Source organism: Piliocolobus tephrosceles, chromosome 1 (genome assembly GCF_002776525.5).
Source record: "Piliocolobus tephrosceles isolate RC106 chromosome 1, ASM277652v3, whole genome shotgun sequence".
NCBI classification, from domain to species: Eukaryota; Metazoa; Chordata; class Mammalia; order Primates; family Cercopithecidae; genus Piliocolobus; species Piliocolobus tephrosceles.
Window position 1 is genome coordinate 56,740,927 of NC_045434.1, and position 21,438 is coordinate 56,762,364.

A 21,438-nucleotide genomic window follows, 5' to 3' on the forward strand; every position below is an offset into this window, starting at 1 on the left:
TTTTTTTGAGACAGAGTTTCACTCTTGTTTCCCAGGCTGGAGTGCAATGGCACGATCTTGGCTCACTGCAACCTCTGCCGGGTTCAAGCGATTCTCCTGCCTCAGCCTTCCGAGTAGCTGGGATTACAGGCATGTGCCACCACGCCTGGCTAATTTTGTATTTTTAGTAGAGATGGGGTTTCTCCATGTCGGTCAGGCTGGTCTCAAACTCCCAACTCACGTGATCTGCCCACCTTGGCCTCCCAAAGTGCTGGGATTACAGGCGTGAGCCACCACATAAGCATCTTTTTTTTTTTTTTAAATTATTAGGTAAATATAGAAAAAGTGGATAGGTCATGGCCTTCTAAAAAATGCAAACGGATCAGGAAAATCTAAAATGCTAATATTTAGTACCAAAATAACGCTTGAGGGTGTAAGTTGTCAGATTCATGGAAATAAAAAAGGTATAAAGTGAGCCTATCTTTTTAAAACTCTTTTTGTTTTTACAAATTCATATAGTACAAAGTGACCTTTTAAAGTATCCTCAGTGTCTTTTAATTAACTCTTTCTTTTTCTTTTTTTTTTATAAGAAGCTTTGTCACCCAGGCTGGAGTGCAGTGGCCACATCTGCCTCCTGTGTTCAAGCAGTTCTCGTGCCTCAGCCTCCCAAATGGCTGGGATTACAGGTGCATGCCACCATACTGGTTAATTTTTGTATTTTTAGTAGAGACAGGGTTTCACCATGTTGGCCAGGCTGGTCTCAAACTCCTGACCTCACGTGATCCGCCGTCCTCAGCCTCCCAAAGTGCTGGGATAACAGGTGTGAGCCAACACGCCCAGCCAATTAACTCTTTCCCTTTTGGTTTTATCCTCTCTTTCTCAAATATAATAGAACATATAACATACATGCATTTATGCTATTATCCTATTACAGTTAGTAGATTGATATTTTGACTAATCACAGATCTACAGGTGTGTGCCACCATATAGCTAACTTTGTTTATTTTTCGTAGAGATGAGGTCTTATTATGTTGTTCAGGCTGGTCTTGAACCCATGGGCTCAAGTGATTCTCCTGCCTAAGCCTCCCAAAGTGCTGGGATTACAGGTGTGAGCCACCATGCCCAAATACTTTATTTTTATTTTTTATTAAAAATAATATTATTTGTATTTTCTTATTTCACAAAAGACTGAGAGGGCAAAAAAAAAAAAGTTCATTAAAATAACTGAAACATAAATCGAAATTGAGTTATATAGCTCCATGTAAGTTTCACCCACATAAAATATTTCAGTCTAGAGGAAAATCTATTATTTGAATAATTGTTTTATGTATGTAGTCTGCCAGACTGTTAGGTAACACATAACACTCAATTTCATGAATTAAGAATGCCTGAGATGGCTGGGTGTGGTGGCTCATGCCTGTAATCCCAGCACTTTGGGAGGCCAAGGCAGGTGGATAACCTGAGGTCAGGAGTTTGAGACCAGCTTGGCCAACATGGCAAAACCCTATCTCCACTAAAAATACAAAAATTAGCCAGGTGTGGTGACATGTGACTGTAGTCCCAGCTACTTGGGAGACTGAGGCAGGAGAATGGCTTGAACCCAGGAGGTGGAGGTTGCAGTGAGCCAAGATTGTGCCACTGCACTGCAGCCTGGACAACAGAACAAGACTCTGTCTCAAAAAAAAAAAAAAAAAAAAAAAAAAAAAAAAAAGGAATGCCTGAGATCTATTTTGTAGCTTCATGTTTTAATAATAATTATGCTATGATTCCTAGGGAAATCACTTTGGATATGCTACAGTTTCCTCTTTTAAAAACAATTTAGATCACTTAGTTGTTTGCTTAAATGTCTTTAAAGGCCTTAAATTGAAACAAAATGCTACTGAGTTTATTTCTTTTACTCTAAATAAAGATATAAACTATGAGTCATCAGACACAGATCATTGATTGTGATAAACGTGGGGAACTCAGCACAAGCCTACAGGAGAGTGAAGTCTTAAATATTTCAATTGCCAAAAGATTGACTAAGGCTCTGTTTAATTATCAGTGTTACAAAAAGTGAGTAATATTTACCTGGCCATAATAGTATTGTGTAAAAGTCACTTATCTTTTCCACCAGATGCCACATTTCTCACAGTTATTTAAAAGAATGAGGAGAAATCTTTACTTAGTCACTCCTTTCCAAAATGTACCATTCCATCATCTTATATAATTTGGCAGAGGAGAGAATTATTAAGAAAGTTGATTTTAAAAAAAAAAGTACTAACCCTAGCTTAGATTCTATACAAAATCAGTGACAAATGCCTTTGTTAGCAAAGAGTACAAGCAAAAATGCACTATTAAGCAATGGTTTGGAAGTAACTAACTGGTTCAGTATTTATAAGCCTTCTGTTAAAAACTCCCCCAGATCTGATGCAATCAGTCTATTTGAATGATGAAAATTTTAAGGTGTTTTTTCTTAATAAATCCATATTATAAACATACTGAAAGGGCCTTTCCAGTTTGCTCATGCAAGGGGTTCATGATAAATCCAATTTTGTAGGAATATCAATTCCTAATAGATATGTCATAATGTCTTGGAATAGTGTTGTCAGGAAGTTTACAGTGACTGTAATTCATTAACTAAACTTTAACATCTTCATGCAATATGGGTTCAGGTGACATTGTTGAATACTTTTTGGATTTTGGCAAAGATGCCTTAGAGTCATTAGTTATCTGTCAATAATTTACAAATCATTTCTGAAATCTGTTAGCAAATATTTTTTATCATTATAAACATATTCTTGTAAATGTGAGTCATTGTAAGTATTCTATGTTGTGGTATCAAGTGAGGTAGTGAAGGTGCTTAAAACAGAATGCTGTAATGGAAAATGCCCACACTTGCCAAATGGAAAGGGTCAGATGATACCTTGATTGAGAAAAAATAAACACAAAAATTCAGGGTGTGATTTGTTTTTTGTCCTCCCCACAGCATGGCCAGAACATAAATTGCTTGTTAACTGTCACTGAGGCTGAGTTCCAAGCATCTGTTATTTGTACCACATGTGAACATTACTCTAGCCTCACTTTCAGAAAAATATGTTCATTTCTCACAAAGTACTGAGTACCTATTTCTATTCAATCAGCCTGACGGATAAGCTTCAAAGGACCAAAGTAACTTATTAATATAATGTTTCCTCAACAAGCCAGTGAGTTTTATAGGAAAGCAAGAGAGTGACAAATCACAAATAGTATCTTTTAAAGATTCTGTTAGGAGTTATTAGGCAAGCTGGTAATACTACCATTCCCAATTTTTTGTACATTCTTAAAAACAATTATGTCTGATTAGAGGCAGACAGTATAGCATGAAATTCAATCTTTGTGCTGTTACATGCTTTGTTAACCATATACAGAAAGGACAAGAAGAAAAGTAAATCACTTTACTATTTATATTTATTGTTATTATTATTTTTATTTATTTATTTTTTGAGACAGAGTCTCACTCTATTGCCCAGGCTGGAGTGCAGTGGTGCAATCTCGGCTCACTGCAAGCTCTGCCTCCCAGGTTCACACCATTCTCCTGCCTCAGCTTCCCAGGTAGCTGGGACTACAGGCGCCCACCACCACGCCTGGCTAATTTTTTTGTATTTTTAGTAGAGACAGGGTTTCACCATGTTAGCCAGGATGGTCTCTATCTCCTGACCTCGTGATCCACCCGCCTCGGTGTCCCAAAGTGCTGGGATTACAGGTGTGAGCCACCGCGCCTGGCCTGTATTTATTATTATTAATAAATACTTATTTATTCCTTATTCCTTATTATTTATCATTATTTCATTTATTATTTAAGAGATGAAGTGTCATTATATTGCCCAGGCTGGTCTCAAACCCGTGCCTTCAAGTGATCCTCCTGCTTCAGCCTTTCAAAATGCTAGGATTTCAGGTGTTAAGCCACCATGCCCAGCCACAAATCACTTTATGGTGCTGTTTAATTATATGAATCCTATGAGGTCTTCTATAAGGTCTCTAATAATGCATGTGACTAAGATAGAATTGGTGTCAGAAACAAAACCCAAAAACAGAAACTTTAGTATGTCTTCTAAAATTCCACTAAGGAAGATGTGCCTTTCACTTAAGATCCCAAGTCACATAGCCCATAATCACTTTTTTTTTGTTTTTTGTTTTTTTGAGATGGAGTATCACTCTGTCACCCAGATTGGAGTGCAGTGGCATGAACTTGGCTCATTGCAACCTCCGTCTCCTGGGTTCAAGCAATTCTCCTGCCTCAACCTCCGGAGTAGCTGGGATTACAGGCGTGCACCACTTTGCCTGGTTAATTTTTTGTATTTTTAGTAGAGACAGGGTTTCACCATGTTGGCCAGGCTGGTCTTGAACTCCTGACGTCAAGTGATCCACCTGCCTCGACCTCCCAAAGTGCTGGGATTACAGGTGTAAGCCACTGCGCCCAGCCTCCATATTCACTTTTGACACGTTGAGTGCTTTCTTTCTCTGACATGACACTGAGTACTTTATTTCTCATTTACATCTTACCACAAAAACTACTGGATTTCATCATTTTTGTCATTTTTACTTATGAGGAATTCAAGGCTTAAAAAAAGCCAAGCATTACTTTGCCACTGAGAAGGGGGCAAAGCACAAATGGAAGCCCTGAGCTTTCTGACCTCAAATCCTAGGCTCTTAACCACCCTGCTACCCTGCCTTCATTCTTACCATGATCTCATAATTTGTGCTTATATAGGCTGCATTCAGCAACCAAAACTGAGTGGTTTCCTCAGGAAAACAGTTAGAGCTATAACCAGTGCATTGAGAGGATCTGATGGACAATGTAATTTTATGGACTGAATGATATGAAAGGCATCAAGAAATATGTATCCAACACTTTGGCAAGTGTAAAAGAAGACCTACATATTTCAAAGCAGTTACAGATGCAAAATACATCCATAGAAATATATGTTCCATATACTTGGAAGGCTGAGGCAGGAGGATCGCTTGAGCCCAGGAGTTTGAGAGCAACCTGGGTAACATGGTGATACACTGTCCCTAAAAAAAATACAAAAATTAGCTGGGTGTAGTCAGCTGAGGTCAAGAGTTTGAGACCATCCTGACCAACATGGTGAAACCCCATCTTTACTAAAAATACAAAAATTAGCTGGGCATGGTGACATGTACCTGTAATCCCAGCTACTAGGGGGACTGAGGCAGGAGGATCACTTGAACCCAGGAGGTGGAGGTTGCCATGAACCGAGATCGTGTCACTACACTCCAGTCTAGGTGACATGAGACCTTGTCAAGAAAGAAAGAAGAAAGAAAAGTGAAACAAGGAAAGGAAGGAAAGGGAGGAAGGAAGGAAGGAAGGAAGGAAGGAAGGAAGGAAGGAAGGTCCTTTCTGGGTTTCCATCTAAAATCAAAGAAGAAATCACTGGTTTCAATAACAATATTTTAAAATCCACCGTATGTTTTTTTTTCTTTTTTTTCTTTTTTTTTTTTTTTGAGACGGAGTCTCGCTCTGTCACCCAGGCTGGAGTGCTGTGGCCGGATCTCAGCTCACTGCAAGCTCTGCCTCCCGGGTTTATGCCATTCTCCTGCCTCAGCCTCCTGTTTTTTTTTCTTTAAAAGAAAAATATCCATCTAAGAAAATAATACCTAACATGGTGTTAATGAAAAGTAGGATGGATTGTTTATGTGTACGTAAGAACTTAAAGTTCAGGCCAGGCGCGGTGGCTCAAGCCTGTAATCCCAGCACTTTGGGAGGCCGAGACGGGCAGATCACGAGGTCAGGAGATCGAGACCATCCTGGCTAACATGGTGAAACCCCGTCTCTACTAAAAAATACAAAAAACTAGCCGGGCGAGGTGGCGGGCGCCTGTAGTCCCAGCTACTCGGGAGGCTGAGGCAGGAGAATGGCGTAAACCCGGGAGGCGGAGCTTGCAGTGAGCTGAGATCTGGCCACTGCACTCCAGCCTGGCACTCCAGCCTGGGCGACAGAGCGAGACTCCGTCTCAAAAAAAAAAAAAAAAAAAAGAACTTAAAGTTCAAAGGAAAAACAGCATGCATATCAGCATGTTGACCTGGCTCCGCTGACAGCCAGGATTACCAGTTATTTCACTTGGTGTGTACCAGTGCCACTTGGAAACTACCCACCTTCCATGAGCAGGTCTACTCAACAAAACCTTACTTTCATGAGGCTGTGAGGATATACAACTGGGGACATTTCTTATACTCAGAGGACCACAAGTCATGGCTGTGGCCACTTCTGATTCTGACTTCAGGGGTCACCCAGACCCCAAGCCACCCAAACCTCATAAAGGCAAGTTGATCTTGGGCAAGGTTTAGAGCCAGCAGCATCGCTGAAAGGTAGTGGAGAGCACTTTCAGATGCTATATTTCAACATTTCAACTGACATGAAGTGAAGCAAGAGGGGAAATAACTAACAGTAATCTGAATAAAAAACAAAGGAAAAAAAAAAGGGCCAGGTGTGGTGGCTCACACCTGTAATCCCAGCAATTTGGGAGGCTGAGGCGGATGAATCACCTGAGGTCAGGAGTTCGAGACCAGCCTGGCCAATGTAGCGAAACTCCGTCTCTACTAAAAATACAAAAATCAGCCGGGCATGGTGGCATGTACCTGTAATCCCAGCTACTAGTGAGACTGAGGCAGGAAGATCACTTGAACCCAGGAGGCAGAGGTTGCAGTGAGCGAAGATTGTGCCACTGTACTCTAGCCTGGGCAATGGAGCGAGACTCTGTCTCAAAAAAAAAAAAATTAAAAAAAAGAAAAAGGAAAAAAAAGAACTGTCCTGGGTTTATAGGTAGCTCACACCTGTAATCCCAGCACTTTAGGAGGCTGAGGCAGGAGGATTGCTTGAGCCCAGGAGACCAATCTGGGCAATACAGCAACACACTGTCTCTACAAAAAATTTTAAAAATCAGCCAGGTGTGGTGAGACACACCTGTAGTCCTAATTCAGGAGGCTGAGGCAGGAGGATTGCTTAAGTCCAGGAGTCTGAGGTTGTGGTGAGCTATGACTGTACCACTCCATTCCAGCCTGGGCTACAGGGTGAGATCCCATCTCTAAATAAATAAATAGACCATAAATTCTGTAATGTGAATCTTTAGACAAAGACTACTAAATCCATCAAATGATATATGAAGTTTTGTTACAACAAATGTTTATATACTGAGTTAAAAATTATCTGTACACATACACACAACCTGCATTTACTTAGTTTAAAAGGAGTGTCAATATTAAAATTGGGGATTTGGGCCGGGTGCAGTGGCTCATGCCCATAATTCCAGTACTTTGGGAGGCCGGGTAGATCATCGGAGGTCAGAAGTTTGAGACCAGACTGGCCAACCTGGTGAAAACCCGTCCCTACTAAAAATGCAAAAATTAGCCAGGCATGGTGGTGCACCCCTGTTATCCCAGCTACTCGGGAGGCTGAGGCAGGAGAATTGCTTGAACCCGGGAGGTGGAGGCTGCAGTGAGCTGAGTTCATGCCACTGCACTCCAGCCTGGGTGATAGAGTGAGACCCTGTCTCAAAAACAAAAATTATTTTTTGTTTTTTTGTTGTTATTGTTGTTTTTGAAGACGGAGTCTCACTTTCTTGCCCAGGCTGGAGTGCAGTGGCATGATCTCAGATCGCTGCAACCTCTGCCTCCCAGGTTCAAGCAATTCTCCTGCCTCAGCCTCCCAAGTAGCTGGGATTACAGGGCTGCACCACCACGCCTGGCTAATTTTTGCATTTTTAGTAGAGATGGAGTTTCACCATGTTGGCCAGGCTGGTCTCGAACTCCTGACCTCAGATGATCTGCCTGCCTTGGCTTCCCAAAGTGCTGGGATTACAGGTGTGAGTTACCATGCTCGGCCTAAGAATAATAACTTTATAATTATGAAAAATGTATTACGTATTCATCAGTTTGCCAGCATTAATCTCAAAGCATAAGTTTTACTTTTTGGGGATAAAGAGATAGACTGTGTTTTAGCCATATGACCAATGTAGAAACAAGCTAAGGTTAACTCCTCATCTAATGAATAGGCCCGATAAAAAAGTTGGTTGACCACAACATGAATAAATAAATGACCATAAGCTTGGAAATGCTACCTGTAGTGTTTAAGAATGTCGATCACATTTGTAGTCATCACTTAAAGAATGAATGTCTGCCAATGTTGTCATCTAAAATGTATTTACAGAGGTTAGAAGAGCTATGTCCGTCCTCCTCTATGCAAAGAGGTGACGACATTAAGGGGTATGTCACAAGCCAAAGTTTAGTTAGACTAAGTTAGTTAGCTGGTTTGTAGTTTTATCCACTAAGTCTGATCTTCTGACCTCTCAGTTTTACAACTTTCCACTCTCTGTGCTGCACAGCACCTCTCCACTTCTGAGTTAATCATTTCTTTGCCATTATCTGGCAAGAATTCTTATCTCTTTTGCTGTCACTTTATAACAGGGTCCTCTTATCAACCTGCATAGAGTCATGTGATGAGTCAAAGCCTATCAAAAGTTTCCACTCTTCTGATTAGAAATCATCATGAAACTGGATACATGGTTTACAGCAGGTCACTAATGTTGGAAAAAGTACAGAGTCCAGGGAAAGACTTGCTTGTAACTTTATGAATTCCGGATTTTTTTTTTTCCTTTGCTTTTTCTTAACTTTCACTAAGGGTTACCGTAGTCTGATGTGTCCTTCCCAAGGCCACAAAATTTGACAAGCTGCACTTTTGTTTTGCTCAATGATTTCTGCTTTAGGCCAAAGAACTGCCTATAATTTCACTAAGAATGTCTTCTAATTCGGATACTGGGGATTTACAAGAGTCTTTAAAGCACGGACTTACACCTATTGGTAAGTAGGAGTTGCTCTATTGATCATCTATTTATTCTGCTAGTAATACATATAATTTAATCTCATTGATGGATTTTGCATTTTAAGTCATGGCTTTTCCTATTATGTTTATTAAAAGCACATAATAAGCCCATGTATGTGTATCGCACATTTATCTTTCTTGCAGTTCAAAAAAAGCAAATGGATATTTCAACATATGAATATTATTCATTATATCTAGTGTTTACTGGTGTCATTCTATTAGCCTAAACAGCCAGAAAATATGATTTATAATTTAACAATTTCAACTTTAATATTTTCCGATAATGTTTAATCAGAAATAATAAGTTAAAATTTGAACAATTTGAAACAAGTTAATCACATTGAGTGATCACTGATCAAACTTTAACAGATAGCTGTCAAGTATTTGTTACTTTTCAACCCACACAAAAGTATGATGTCTTATTCTCTGCTTATACTGTAAAAAATTTTCATTTTATTTTCTTGGGGAATGAAAGTCATGCGCCCCCCCCCCAAAAAAACATAAAACCCAAAAAATTAGAGCATCACTAGTAAAGGATTTGAAGTTAAGAGCTACTGTTTTTTTGGCAACAATTAGTATATTTTGTTTTTACAAACAGAAATAAGTAAATAAAGCTACTTTCATTTAAAAAAATAGAGTTACAAACTTGTGAATTTTATAGCAAGACTACGTTCAATTAATCCTAAAAGGACTAAAGGGAAGTGATTCTCAGTGGTCTGTAATTGTCTGTTGGAAGTCATGCCCTTTTGCCTTTCCCTGGTTTTTGAAGGACCTGTGTCTTTTCTGGTAGCATTTTCCTAGGCTTTCGGACTGGAATTTCCCTCCGAATTTGCAGGGGCCTGTCATGAGCTCTGAGTCTCAGCTCCATTGTAACAAGAAAGAAAATCAAGGCTTGAGTTTTTCCTCTTTTTTCCTTCCGAGTCAGCTGACTCCACAGAATGCAGTGATTGCTTTTTTTTTATGGGCCAACTACACCCTAAAGTATATCACTTGAGGAAATGTTTACCAAAAATGTTCTGTACTTACGAAAAAGAAAGCACGGGGAAGGCAAGCAGGGTGTAACACACAATCAATTGTTCTGCAGATAACACAGAAAATACAGGCACAAGAAAGATGAGAGAGAAGCACAAAACGATTTCGCATCTTTTTCGTCGGGCAGAACCGCCGCGGTGTGCAGGCGAGGAGTCCTTCCCGGCAGCTCCGCGCAGCTCCGGCTCCGCGTCGAGGGCCGCAGCTAGAGCGCGCTCGGGCCGGAGACGCGGACTGAGCGCGCACGGGGGACGCGCGCACGGGGGACGCGCGCTCGGGGGCTCGCGCCCGCGCGGGCGGTCTTGGGCTCCTGCTGCGCGCAGCCCCAACTGGCCGCTGCCAAAATAGAGTTGAGCTGGGTCGGGAGACCACACACGCCGATCCCCCGCTGTCTCCCCCAGACCCCATGGGTGAATTAAAGAGGGTAAGGTAGGGGAAGGAGACGCTGTTGCACTTCTCTCTGCAACCCGGGAAGAACTGTATTTCCACCGACCGCACCCGCAACCACATCGCAAGGAACCGAGGCGGGTACACACTGAGCGTAAACAGAGAACACCTGCAGCTCTGGAATCCGTCCCACCGCAGAGGGCTGGGAACCAGAGGACTGTCGGTCCAGCCCATGAGAGGCTGCTGGGGACTAAGCCTCAAGAAAAGTACCGAAGAAGGCTCTCCCCTGGCCTCAGAGAGCCTACCCCAATATCCTAAACCTGTGCAGGCACTTCCGGCCGCCGGATTCCGGGATAACAAAATTCCAGTTTCCGGTAAAAGAGATCTCTTTCAGGATCTTTTTCGCAGCCACCCGCCCCTTCCCAACTCAAGCACACCCCCTCCGCCCTCTGGTATTGCAGCCCCGCAGATGGTTGTGAGGTGTCCGCGTCTGCAACATCTTAGTGACCCCAAGGCGACTTTGGCACCGAGAGATCATCTGTTTAACCTCGTATCCTCTAGGAGGGGTCGTTCCCAGGGTGAATGGCTGGACAGAGCCATCTAAAGGGCTGAGGGAGAGGAAGAGAGGGCGGTGAGGAGCCATCAGACTGAACTGTTGGATTGAAGGGCCTGACCCGATTTCTGAAGGAGAGATGCTCTTTGAATGGGTCTTTCTGATTTGCCCAGGGCAGCCCCACTGGGAAGAACCCACGGGTGCAGCTGTAGAGAGTGACCGAGGGTCTCGAGAGTAGCTTTCAGATGGCAAATTGCAAGCTGGGTTGTGTGGAGTCGTTCACAAAACTGAGCACGATGTATGTAGACATCAGTCAGGGTTTACAATTCTACATTTAATTCAGTTGTGTTGTACTAGGAAATGGGCCTCGTTTTATTTAAAAAGCTGTCTCCATGGCTTTTAACTAGGGACTACATCTTTTATGCACACTGATGGTTACATGAAAGTTTTGTACGATGTCTGTGCTTGTATAGAAAAGCAGAATTGAGATAAAGTTGTTCCTTCTGCCTACCTGCAAGGTAATCATTCAATGTAGTGTAAAAGCAGCACACTCAGGTTATAACTAGATTGCTCCCTTAAAGTTAACTAACTCTGGGACACTGGCCAGACTCTTGGTTTCTGGTCTCGGTTTTCTGCTTTCTCCCAGATGGGATGATTCTATTGAATAATATGCAGTACTAACTTTAGAGGCTTTTTATACTTACCTATATCAAGAAAAGAGCCTTATCTGTGTGGCAGGAAATATGTTATACATGAAACAAGTATTTATTGACAACTCCCACAACGTGCCCAATATTATGCTTTGATTCATATTAAATTTCCATAATTCCTCAAATTAACTGCATTTGCAGAATATTTTATGCATTCAATATAATATTGCATATTATCCACAGAAGGTTATGTCTGCATACTTAGGGGTACATGATACACAGTGCAAACACTGTATTGAGTCTGTAATGTGAGGCTTGCTATCTGATCCCCTGAACACTCTGAGTCTGATTTTATTTCAGTGATAACCTCCACCAAGCTCTGCGGCCATAAGGATCTCTGAAAGTAGATGTCATCAGTGGAAAGTGTGATAGCCATTATGTCACCCTAACCTCCAGCCAGCTTTATTTAGAATGCTAACCACCCAAGCCCATGTTCTGATTCTCACAGCTGGGGCTTAGGCTGCCAGTTTCTTCTAGGAAGCTAAACTCCGGAGCCTCCCTTCTTTCCATGCCCCAGCCCATCTCCAAAACAGCCCTTCTCAGATTCCTCTTTTCTGGCCTGGATCCACAGGTTGTGACCAGAGTTAAAAGAGTTCTTAGGCCAGGCACAGTGTCTCAAACTGGTAATCCCGACACTTTGGGAGACTGAGGCTGGAGGATCACTTGAGCCCAGGAGATTGAGACCAGCCTAGGCAACATAGTGAGAACCAGTCTCCACAAAAAAAAAATTAGCTGTGTGTGGGTGTGGTGGCATGTGTCTGTAGTCCCAGTGACTAGGGCTTGGGGGTGGAAGTGGGAAGATCACTTGAGCCAGGGAGGTCGAGGATGCTGTGATTATGCCTTGAACTCCAGCCTGGGCAACAAAGTGAGACCTTATATCAAAAAAAAAAAAAAAAAAAAAGGAAATTCCTTTTTTTTTTTTTTTTTTTTTGAGGCAGAGTTTCACTCTTGTTGCCCAAGCTGGAGTGCAATGGCATGATCTTGGCTCACTGCAACCTCAGTCTCCTGCTCAGTCTCCTGGGATTCAAGCGATTCTCCTGCTTCAGCCTCCCGAGCAGCTGGGATTACAGGTGCATGCCACCACACCTGGCTAATTTTTTGTATTTTTAGTAGAAATGGGGTTTCACCATGTTATTCAGGCTGGTCTGGAACTCCTGACCTCAGGTGATCCACCCGCCTCGGCCTCTCAAAGTGCTGGGATTACAGGCGTGAGCCACTGCACCCGGCATCTTTAACACCTCTTCTAATAAACCAAGAGAGATTTATAGAGGAACGGAGAACAGAGGCTTGTTAATGCTTCTCTCCTTTACTTGACCCCTCCACCAGACACAATGTCCAGGATTATCTTGGATTCAGCCTTGAACATGAGCTGAGCTAGAGAAGGGCACGTTGTCAGACTTCCACCTACAGGCCCAACCCAATTCCCACCCCCAGGAATGCACTAGGCAGGCAAGACAACTTCACTCTACAGGTCTAGAGTCTACCTTAGGATAAAGCTAGTTCTTTGAGTTGCACTTCCTCATGCTTCACCTTATTGGAAGAGACTTCTCAGATAAATCCAGTTGGCTTCAAGGAACTTCAGGAGTTTGGAGGGCATTGTGCTCTGGGGAGGCCCTGGGGAAGAGTTGAAATATGACCAGTATGATCTTGAGAGATCAAGCTTGAGAAAACCGTGTGAACTAAAACTGACCAGGCCAATTGATAAAGGTTGCCTCTTCTTTAGTCTTTTGGGAAGCTGTTATGTATGTTTTTGTGTGGTTGCTAAGTAAGAAAAGATATTTGGAGTTTAACTTTTAAACACCAAATAACCTGAGTGCAGATGACCATGAGCACTTACATGAGCAGTTTTATCTGGTGATAATGTAATTGTCCCCAAGGACTTTGTCAAGTCCTGCAAGACAATCAAGTTAACAAGCACATCCCACTGGAAGGTGGTCCTAGAATGGTTAGTGATTCCCTTTTTAGTTTTCTTACAGAATGATGAGTTTGAGTGAAGCTAAGGGGAAAGCAAGACAAAGGGGAACTGAGATATGTGTGTGTGTGTGTGTGTGTGTGTGTGTGTATATATATATATATATCTCCAGCATAGTATATTTCTTTCCTGGCACTGTCTCATTTAACTATAAAGCTTACTTTGTTAATCCAATTTTACTGATTTGAAGAATGGAATCAGAGGTCAGGTAATTTACTCAGCTTGTCAAGACAATGAACTGTAAAAAGAAACCAAGAAATATTCTGAAATACATACTATTTTTCCAAGGTAGTAACTACTTGTTCTTTTTGATATAAAGGAATTATGATTTAATACAATGTTGGTCTATACAGACTTTCCTCCAAGAGACATTTAGAGCTTAAGAAACACATTTATAAGTGGCTTTTTAATCTTCCTTTCCATTCCACAGTAGAAACCAGATTTGGATCCTTCTAGAATTCAGAAGGGTGGCATAGGGAGTAGTGTATGGAGAGCAGAGTGGAAATCACATCTGGGAGGACTGAGGTTTGAGTGGGGTGGGATGAAGGCACTTCTGGTCCCCTACTCTGGAGTTTCCTGGAGAGGATCTCTGGAGTTTGAAGGAAGTTTAGCTTGTGAATTTGTGGTGTATGGTAGCAACTCCCAGGGCTACCAACAGACGGTGAGAAGGAACTGAGAGGAAATTCAGAGCATGTACTTGTTATAGAGTCAGTGGGTATGAGGAGAGCAGGGAAATCACTCAAATTGAGTGACTGAATTAGATAGCATAAACAAACATACTGTTGTCCCTTGGAGGAAGGGGATAGGGAAAGACAATTTAGGTGTCAATTAAAAAAAAAAAGGCACTTTTGACAAACCCAGCTGTGCCTCCTGCAGTGAGATAGGCTAGTCCCACACCCGTGGTAGCATTTTTCATGGTAAGTGCTGGATTCCTTGCTCAGGGTTTGGATACCTGCAGCCTCTGCTTCCCGGCCCCCTGCAAGCTCCACCTGCTCCAGCGGCCTCTACAGGAATGGAAAGAAAATTGGTCGGAATCCACTGCTTGGTCCTGGAATCAACTTCCCAGTTTCCAGACAAGAAACTCAGGAGAAAACAAGTGAAGTTCTCTCAAGACTTGGCACACACTGTACGCCATCTCTTAATCGCAAAAGTTTTCTCCATGTTGGAAGAGCCCACCCCCTTCTAATTGTGCAACCTCTGTAACTGCCCAGACGGTAACACTTTTCCTAGTTCCACACCCCATGCTTGAGTGTGACGGTACTACTGTTAAGTCTTGCCTTTCCAAGTTCCCATTTTCTTTGTTGACCAAGTGAGACCCAAATTGCTGGACCCCGCACCCTGCGGTCCCTGCGCTCTTTGACCTTAAGAGTCAGAAGCTCGTAGCTCAGGCAGAGGCTTTTCTGAAGGAAGAAGTTTGGTTGGATTCATCCCCTCGCTGCAAAAGCCGAGGAATTCTGAAGCAATGCAGGAGGTTACCCCTTCCATCAAGAAGTTTCCAGTATCGCCGGATACATTTAAATGGCAGCCTAGAATAATCTCATGCTAAGGATTTTGTTCCTGACCCAGGTTGAGGCAGAGGAGAAGGTGTAAAGGAGGCAACTTCACGTGTTCAGCTAGTTTCACAAGGTGCTTTGTGGCCTGCTACCGCCAGGATCGTCGTTCTGTTGGCCCCGAGGCTGGACAGGATTGGTTCCAATGGATGGAGTCTCAATAGTTTTGAACTGGAGCTGGCTCAAATTTCCATTTCAATTACAGAGAGGAAGAGATAGATTAGACTGGACCACCTACCCGAGATTATTTCCCCTGCCCCGCTCTTTTCTCAAGACCGGATCTCCCTGTTACACTCTTCTAAGGGAATCGACTGTACCCTGGCGGGGCGCGCCAGGACCCCTGGGTTGGGACAACATGCTGCAAAGAAAATAAGTGAAAAGGTTCTTCAGTGAACTCTTTTCATACAAAGAGACGTAGATTCCGATATCCAGGCCAAACTCTCCAAAAACCCCTCCTTTCCTTTGGGGCAAGGGTGGGAGGTATACCGGGGCGGGGGGTGGGTGGGGTAGGTTGGATTACCCAGATAATTGCTTTGGCTTTCGTTTTCCTCCGCAATAAAAACCGCGCCACGCCAGATCAAGATATTCTCATAGTGATTGTTATTCAATCGCCATCCTCCTGCTTTAGGGGCTGATGTTGATGTCTTAAGTAGTTATTTACACGTGCAGCAGAAAGGCTTTTTTTTTTTTAACGAGGCACGACTACTCACCTATTCACGTTTGCTTTTTTAAAGCTTCGGTCAACACGACGCTCCCTGGTCATTCCTTTGGCCTTACTGAAATTTAACGCGTCTCTTTTTAATACAAAGCTCTCGGGATGAGGGCGGGTGGAGCCTACGGGCGTGGGCGGGTAGCCCAGCCCTCTGAGCCCAGGAATGAAACCCGAGTTCTGGCTAAACTTTTCAGAGAAAGGCAAAAGCGACTTCTGATGGGCTTTTCGGCTGGGAGGGGCGGAAAAATTAGGCAGACCCGGAGTTTCCGTAGGCTGATAAACTTGCTCCTCTTCCCCCTCGGGCTATCCCGGCCTAGTAATGGAGACCTGAAAAAAATCTAGACTTATTCTGGGGTCTAAAAAGTAGATATGTGGCACGAAAAAAGTAATTGTCCTGGTTTCTTAAAAAGCACCAAAAAGTGGGAATGGAAGAGTAGACGAGAGAAATTGTTTCCAAGGAGGAAGGTTTTGCAAGTTTTGTACGAGTTTGGATGGGTCATCTACCCAGGCGCGCGGGAAAGGTGTGTCTGCCACACCTTTTACGAGCCCAGGAAACCAGAACCGCTCCTGAAAATCCTGATTTTTTTTTCCTTTGTAGCCCGCACGGGTCAAGCGCGCGGGGGCCGACCAACACTTCCCAGGTCAGGTCGAGCTGATTGCTCCCAGCTCGCGCTCCGAAATGCGGTGCTGAACCAAGGGAAGGAGGAGGCGGGGAGGAGGGCAGGCAGTTGCATCCTCGCGAGTGGGGAGTGCGAGACCTCCTCAGCTCCAGCCAGCTGGGTGAATGGGGCGCGCACGGCCCCGTAACGCCGAGCGTGGATAAAATATGCTAGGACTGCGCTTCTCGGGCTCATCAAGGCTGCGGGAGCCTCCCCGAGCCATCATCCTTCGTAATTGCAACCGTCAATCAACACTTCAAGACAAAGTCAGAATCGGGAAGGGCGAGCCCTGGAGACCAGTCTTGTCGGAAAGAAGGAGGTGGAGGGGAGGTGGGGGGAAAGGAGAGAAGTTTGCCAGAAGTTGGCAGAGGGAGTGCAAAGAAATTGAGAACGCACAAGGTAGTTGAGCAAAGCTGTCCCCCGGTCCCACCACCGACTCCCGGACCTCCCGGGTTCTAATCTCTGGTCTCAGCCACCAGTTACAATTCCCTCAGCGGCAAGTACGGGGTGGGTTCCTAAATGTGCTTCCACTAAGAGGTAGAGTCGCAGTTGCTAAGATGTCCCTGACGGAGGATGAGATGCGTCTGTCCGCCCGCGATAGGTGCATTTATGGGTTGGTCCAGACCACCGCTGGCGTCGGCGTTTAGACCACACAGACCCGGTTCCACCTACTGACATCTCAACTGCTTTCCCTTCCCATAGCCGCTTGGCTCTCTTCACACTGCGGCCTCGGCAACCCAGAACCATTCCCAAGTAACCCATAACCCATCTTAGACTCCTCGAACTCGGGTTCCTCCTCCCACAACTTCCTTTCGGAGAGGGCTTTCTGGGGGAAGCCCAGGCCCATCCAAGGTCACTGCGCTAGCGGGTCCCCGGCTTCAATAGGAGTCCCTCACCCAGCAGAACTGAAGGGTCAAAGGACCAGAGTGAGTGCTGGGAAGGAGGAGGGAGTTCTGAGGGCTAAGAAAGAGTGCACTTGGAGGGCAGTAATGAGCTTGACGCTGGAAGCCTGGTGCTGCCGCCCCTTCCTCTGCATCTGCCTCCAGGATGGAGACCCCGCTGCTTCCTTAAATCCCTAGCGGAGGGACCTGAGGAAGGTTTGTGTGCCCTCAGGTCTCTGGCAAGAATCAATTCCTGTGGAACATTCCTTGCCTCGTCCATTGCTGGAGGGGATCTTGACATCCTTCCAGGGGATCTGAAATAGGGTTGCCCCCAGGGAGCTTTTCCCATTGTCCGGGTGGAGGCCTGGAGCGCCGAGGGCTTAAGCTTCTGAGCTAGGAGTTCACTTGGTTCTTAGGAAAGGCCGTTTTCTCTCGCTTGAGACTTTCTGCTCTTTCATTCCCCCTCCAGTTCGCTGCTACACTTAGGTGTTGGCCTGGACTAGACTTTCAAAGCAAAGGAAAGGGCTTTGATATAAGTTCCTCCGTGAATTTTTTTAAAGCATGGATTTTTAAAACCCCGTCCCCAGCCACTATTCCCTCCCGCACCCCTCCCATTTTGTGAGGATTTTTCTTTCCTGGAAAGTCTACCTGCGGAGAGATAAATGAGTGCCAGCTGGCCTTTTGCCACCACCACTCTCCATCTTTCGGGGATGTGGTGGGAGGGTACACTGGCATGGACCGAAAAGTCGCTAGTGTGGCCTAAGCAAGTCCCTTCTGGCCCTGGCAGCTGGTGTTATGAGCATGGTCACAAAGCTTGCCTCACTAGATCAGCCTCAGCCTCAGTCTCAGCCTCAAGTCAAGGCAGGGTTTCTTGATACACTACAATTTCAAGGTCCTGTCAGACCCTTTTTCAACTTCTTTCAATTCTCCTAACTTCCCCCTGCTTCACCAAGCAGAGGTGAAATCACCATCACACACAGGGTTGGAGGCTTCCTCTCAGGACCAAGGGTCTAGAGTCCTGCATGCTTGCCAGGCTAGGATCTGGGAAAGGTGCTGTATCATAAGTGTCCCCATAAATTCTTCGAACTGCTGTGGGAGGAAGTTCTTAATTAAGGCTTTGAAATAAACTGATTTTCAAAGTTCAGGAGCAAAGCAGGGCAACCACTGCAATAAGCCCTGAAACTGACTCCCTTTCTTTATTTTCTTAGTTCTCAGTGATATTTAAAACAACCAGGAATACTGAAATGTGGTGACATTGATACTTGATACTATCATGAAAATTAGAGCTTTTGGCAACTTCAGCCCACTTCTCCATACAAACTAATGGACAGGCCTTCATAAGTTTAAATGTTTCCATGAAACCTGAAGTTGCTACTAAAGCTGAAGCCTAAATAACTTTGATCCTGAATATATACTGAAGAGCAAAATGACAAATCAGTTAAGAGAGTCAGTAGTACCTGAATTGCCAGGTGTGAGTGGGTAATAAACAACCCATTTTATATAAATTATGCACTGCAAAGATTGAAATAATTTCCAATTCACCAAATACGGGACTGAGCAGTTTCAATGTGTAATCTCTATACCATTCAAATAGAATAAACTTAGATCTTTTGAGATTCAAATTCACCCCCTTGTGGGTGGACTCTGATAATTACTTCGTTGCACAGCAGACCCTGAATATGAGGCATTTCGCATGCAGTCAGGAGGCTGGAAAGAATGTTTTTCATCTTGTTGGGAGGAGATCTGAAAACTTTGAAAATGCGGCTGGGCTGGTGGTCGAAGAGCTTGCATAACAGATGGTTCTTCAAAACATTTTTTAAATGCTGGGCCTCGGCCTCAAGTGGATGGTCCCATCAGACAACAGAATGAAAAAGTACGGCCTGGACTGATCCTTGTATTCTGTGTGGAAACACAGGTCACTAAAACTGGGAAGTCTGTCGCTTAGATGATTTTGGGCTCCAGTCCAGGGTCTTTTAAAAGTGAGCGAAGGGACTAGGGCGCAGGTCGGGGAAATAGGAGTGGCTGCCCCTTCCTCTAATTCTAATGAGTGAGCTCTTGGCTTGTGGCCCGCCTCTCATTGAGCTGAGACCCTCGGCCCCTTCAGGGCGCCGGGGCCCACGTGTCGCCTCTCCAGGGTCTCAGTGCCCTGGGGAGTTGAAGCTGGAGGACCCTTGACCGCCGACCAACTCTGCACGTAAGAACGGTCAGCTGAATTTTCTCCTTTCAGTGGTTTAAATGGGCGTTTAACTCCTCTTCATCTCCTCATCCGACACACTAGCTAGGGCACACGCCCACACGCGCCCCCATCCCTTCTTGCTTCCCCTCAGTTCGAGGAAATTGCCGCTCTGGCTGCTTCTCCTTCGCCGCCACGCTCAGACAGAGGTCGCTTCTGACTAGCTGTAAGACCCGGCTGTATTTACATCCCCCCCGCCCCGGGCCAGGGTGGGGTGGGAGGGGGCGAGGCGGGGTGAAGAGGTTGGGGCAGGCCGGGGGACTGGAGCCTGAGCCTCATCCTTATTGGCTGGCGGCTGGGGTCCGACCTGAGTCCGGAACCCGCGTCCGCATTCACAGTCTTCACCCCTCAATCCAGCCTTTCCCCCACCCCTGGCCTCACTTACCTCCTTCTCCCCTCGTCTTACCCCGTCCTTCCCAGCACCCTCACCCTCGGGGCTGGGAAGGGCCGTTCTCGGACCCGCGCAGGGAGTGGACCAGGCAGGAGAGGGAGGTTGGAACTTCACAACTCCACACTTGGCGATAGTGAGCGAGAGGGAGGCAGAGAGAGATAGGGGGAAGGGGCGGAGAGGAGGGGAGAGAGAAGGGAGGCGAGAGAAAGAGGAGAGAGACCCCTGCCGATCCTGAGCCAGAGGGCGGTGGAGGGAGGGGAAGGAGTCGCCCGAGCCGTCCGGGAGCAGTGGCAGCGGCACAGCCGAGGCGGCAATAGCAGCCCCGCGGTGGCCTCCGCTGCCCGCCGGGAGCTCGGCGGTTCACAGCTCCGCGCTCCGGGCAGCTGCGTCCTCGCCACCGCCGCCGCCTGCGCCCTTGCGGAGCCGAACCAGAGTGCCGGGAAGCAGTCTTCCTCTCCTCCTTTCTTAACCCCGACCTCCTCCTCGCAGCTCGGGGGCGGCTCCGGAGCTGTGAGACCGGACAGGGCTCAGAGGTCCTGCCTGGCAGCCCCGAGGAGGCGGAGGCACGCTCTGGCGAGGCGAGAGGGTTGGGTGAGCGGGCACCCGGGTCGCGCCTTCCTTCTTTTCGCCGGAGTTGAATCTGTGCTGCCCGTGTCCAGGTGCTGGGCTTCCGGACCGACACGGATCCCCCGTCCCCGCCCGCGGTCGCCTTGTCATGCTGCCCAAAGTGGAGACGGAAGCCCTGGGACTGGCTCGATCGCATGGGGAACAGGGCCAGATGCCGGAAAACATGCAAGGTAAGGAGGCGCCGCGCGGCGCTCCGGCTCCCGCGGCTTTCCCACCCCCGGGCTCGCCCTGCAGGCTTCAGCCTCCCGCCCCGCGCGGGCGCGGGAGTAGCCCCGCTGGGCGCTCGCAGGCGCGGGAGTCAAGCCCCCTCCCCAAGTGCAGGCATAAAAGTTTATGGCTCTTGAACTATATGGGGCAGAGGTTTGTCCAAGCAACGTCTAATTGGCCGCTTCTAATTAAGGAAAGAGAGGCTTCCAGCTCTATGGCAACCCAAGCAGGGCAGCTTCAGGCTAAAGGTACTTTAGAATAATAAGATCATTCTAAGAAATGGAACGGCTCACTGGGCGCCCGAACAGGTTCTCCGTCATTGGAATTGGTTTGAGCTGTACTTCAACCAGTACTCTTGTGTGGAGTGAGGCGACCCAGTCTAGGAGAGTCAACTACAGAAAGAGGTGACCCCAGAAAGGATTGTCTTAGCGGTATTAGAATGCATGTGACCACCCCAAAAGCCCAGGCGGACACCCGTAGCCAGCTTGGCTTTGGACAATTCAAAACTGCTGGCAGAAATGAAGGGAACAAGTTACCCCAACCCCATCCCCTGTACGCGTAGTGCTGAGTGAGTTGGGGGTGGGAGTTGGGGGGGGGGCAGGCAGTGGTTCGTTTATTGCGCCCTTTTAAAATCTGAAATCTGAAAATATGGAAGTCCCATTCGTTTTCCCGGCTCTCGATTGCCAACAAA

General features: G+C 45.8%; 1 protein-coding gene across 2 annotated transcripts in view; it reads left to right on the forward strand.

The window, feature by feature from the left end:
• Window positions 1-8,504: 8,504 nt before the first annotated feature.
• Window positions 8,505-21,438, forward strand: part of NR5A2 (nuclear receptor subfamily 5 group A member 2) — a 150,497-nt gene continuing 137,563 nt past the window's right edge. Inside the window, exons 1-2 of one of the 2 annotated variants that reach the window (XM_023224725.1) lie at window positions 8,505-8,814; window positions 20,573-20,710. In XM_023224725.1, coding sequence (XP_023080493.1) covers window positions 8,751-8,814; window positions 20,573-20,710 — 202 coding nt within the window. In that variant the 5' untranslated portion in view covers window positions 8,505-8,750. The remainder of the gene's footprint in view (window positions 8,815-20,572; window positions 20,711-21,438) is intronic. The other variant, XM_023224726.2, reaches the window with a different exon arrangement.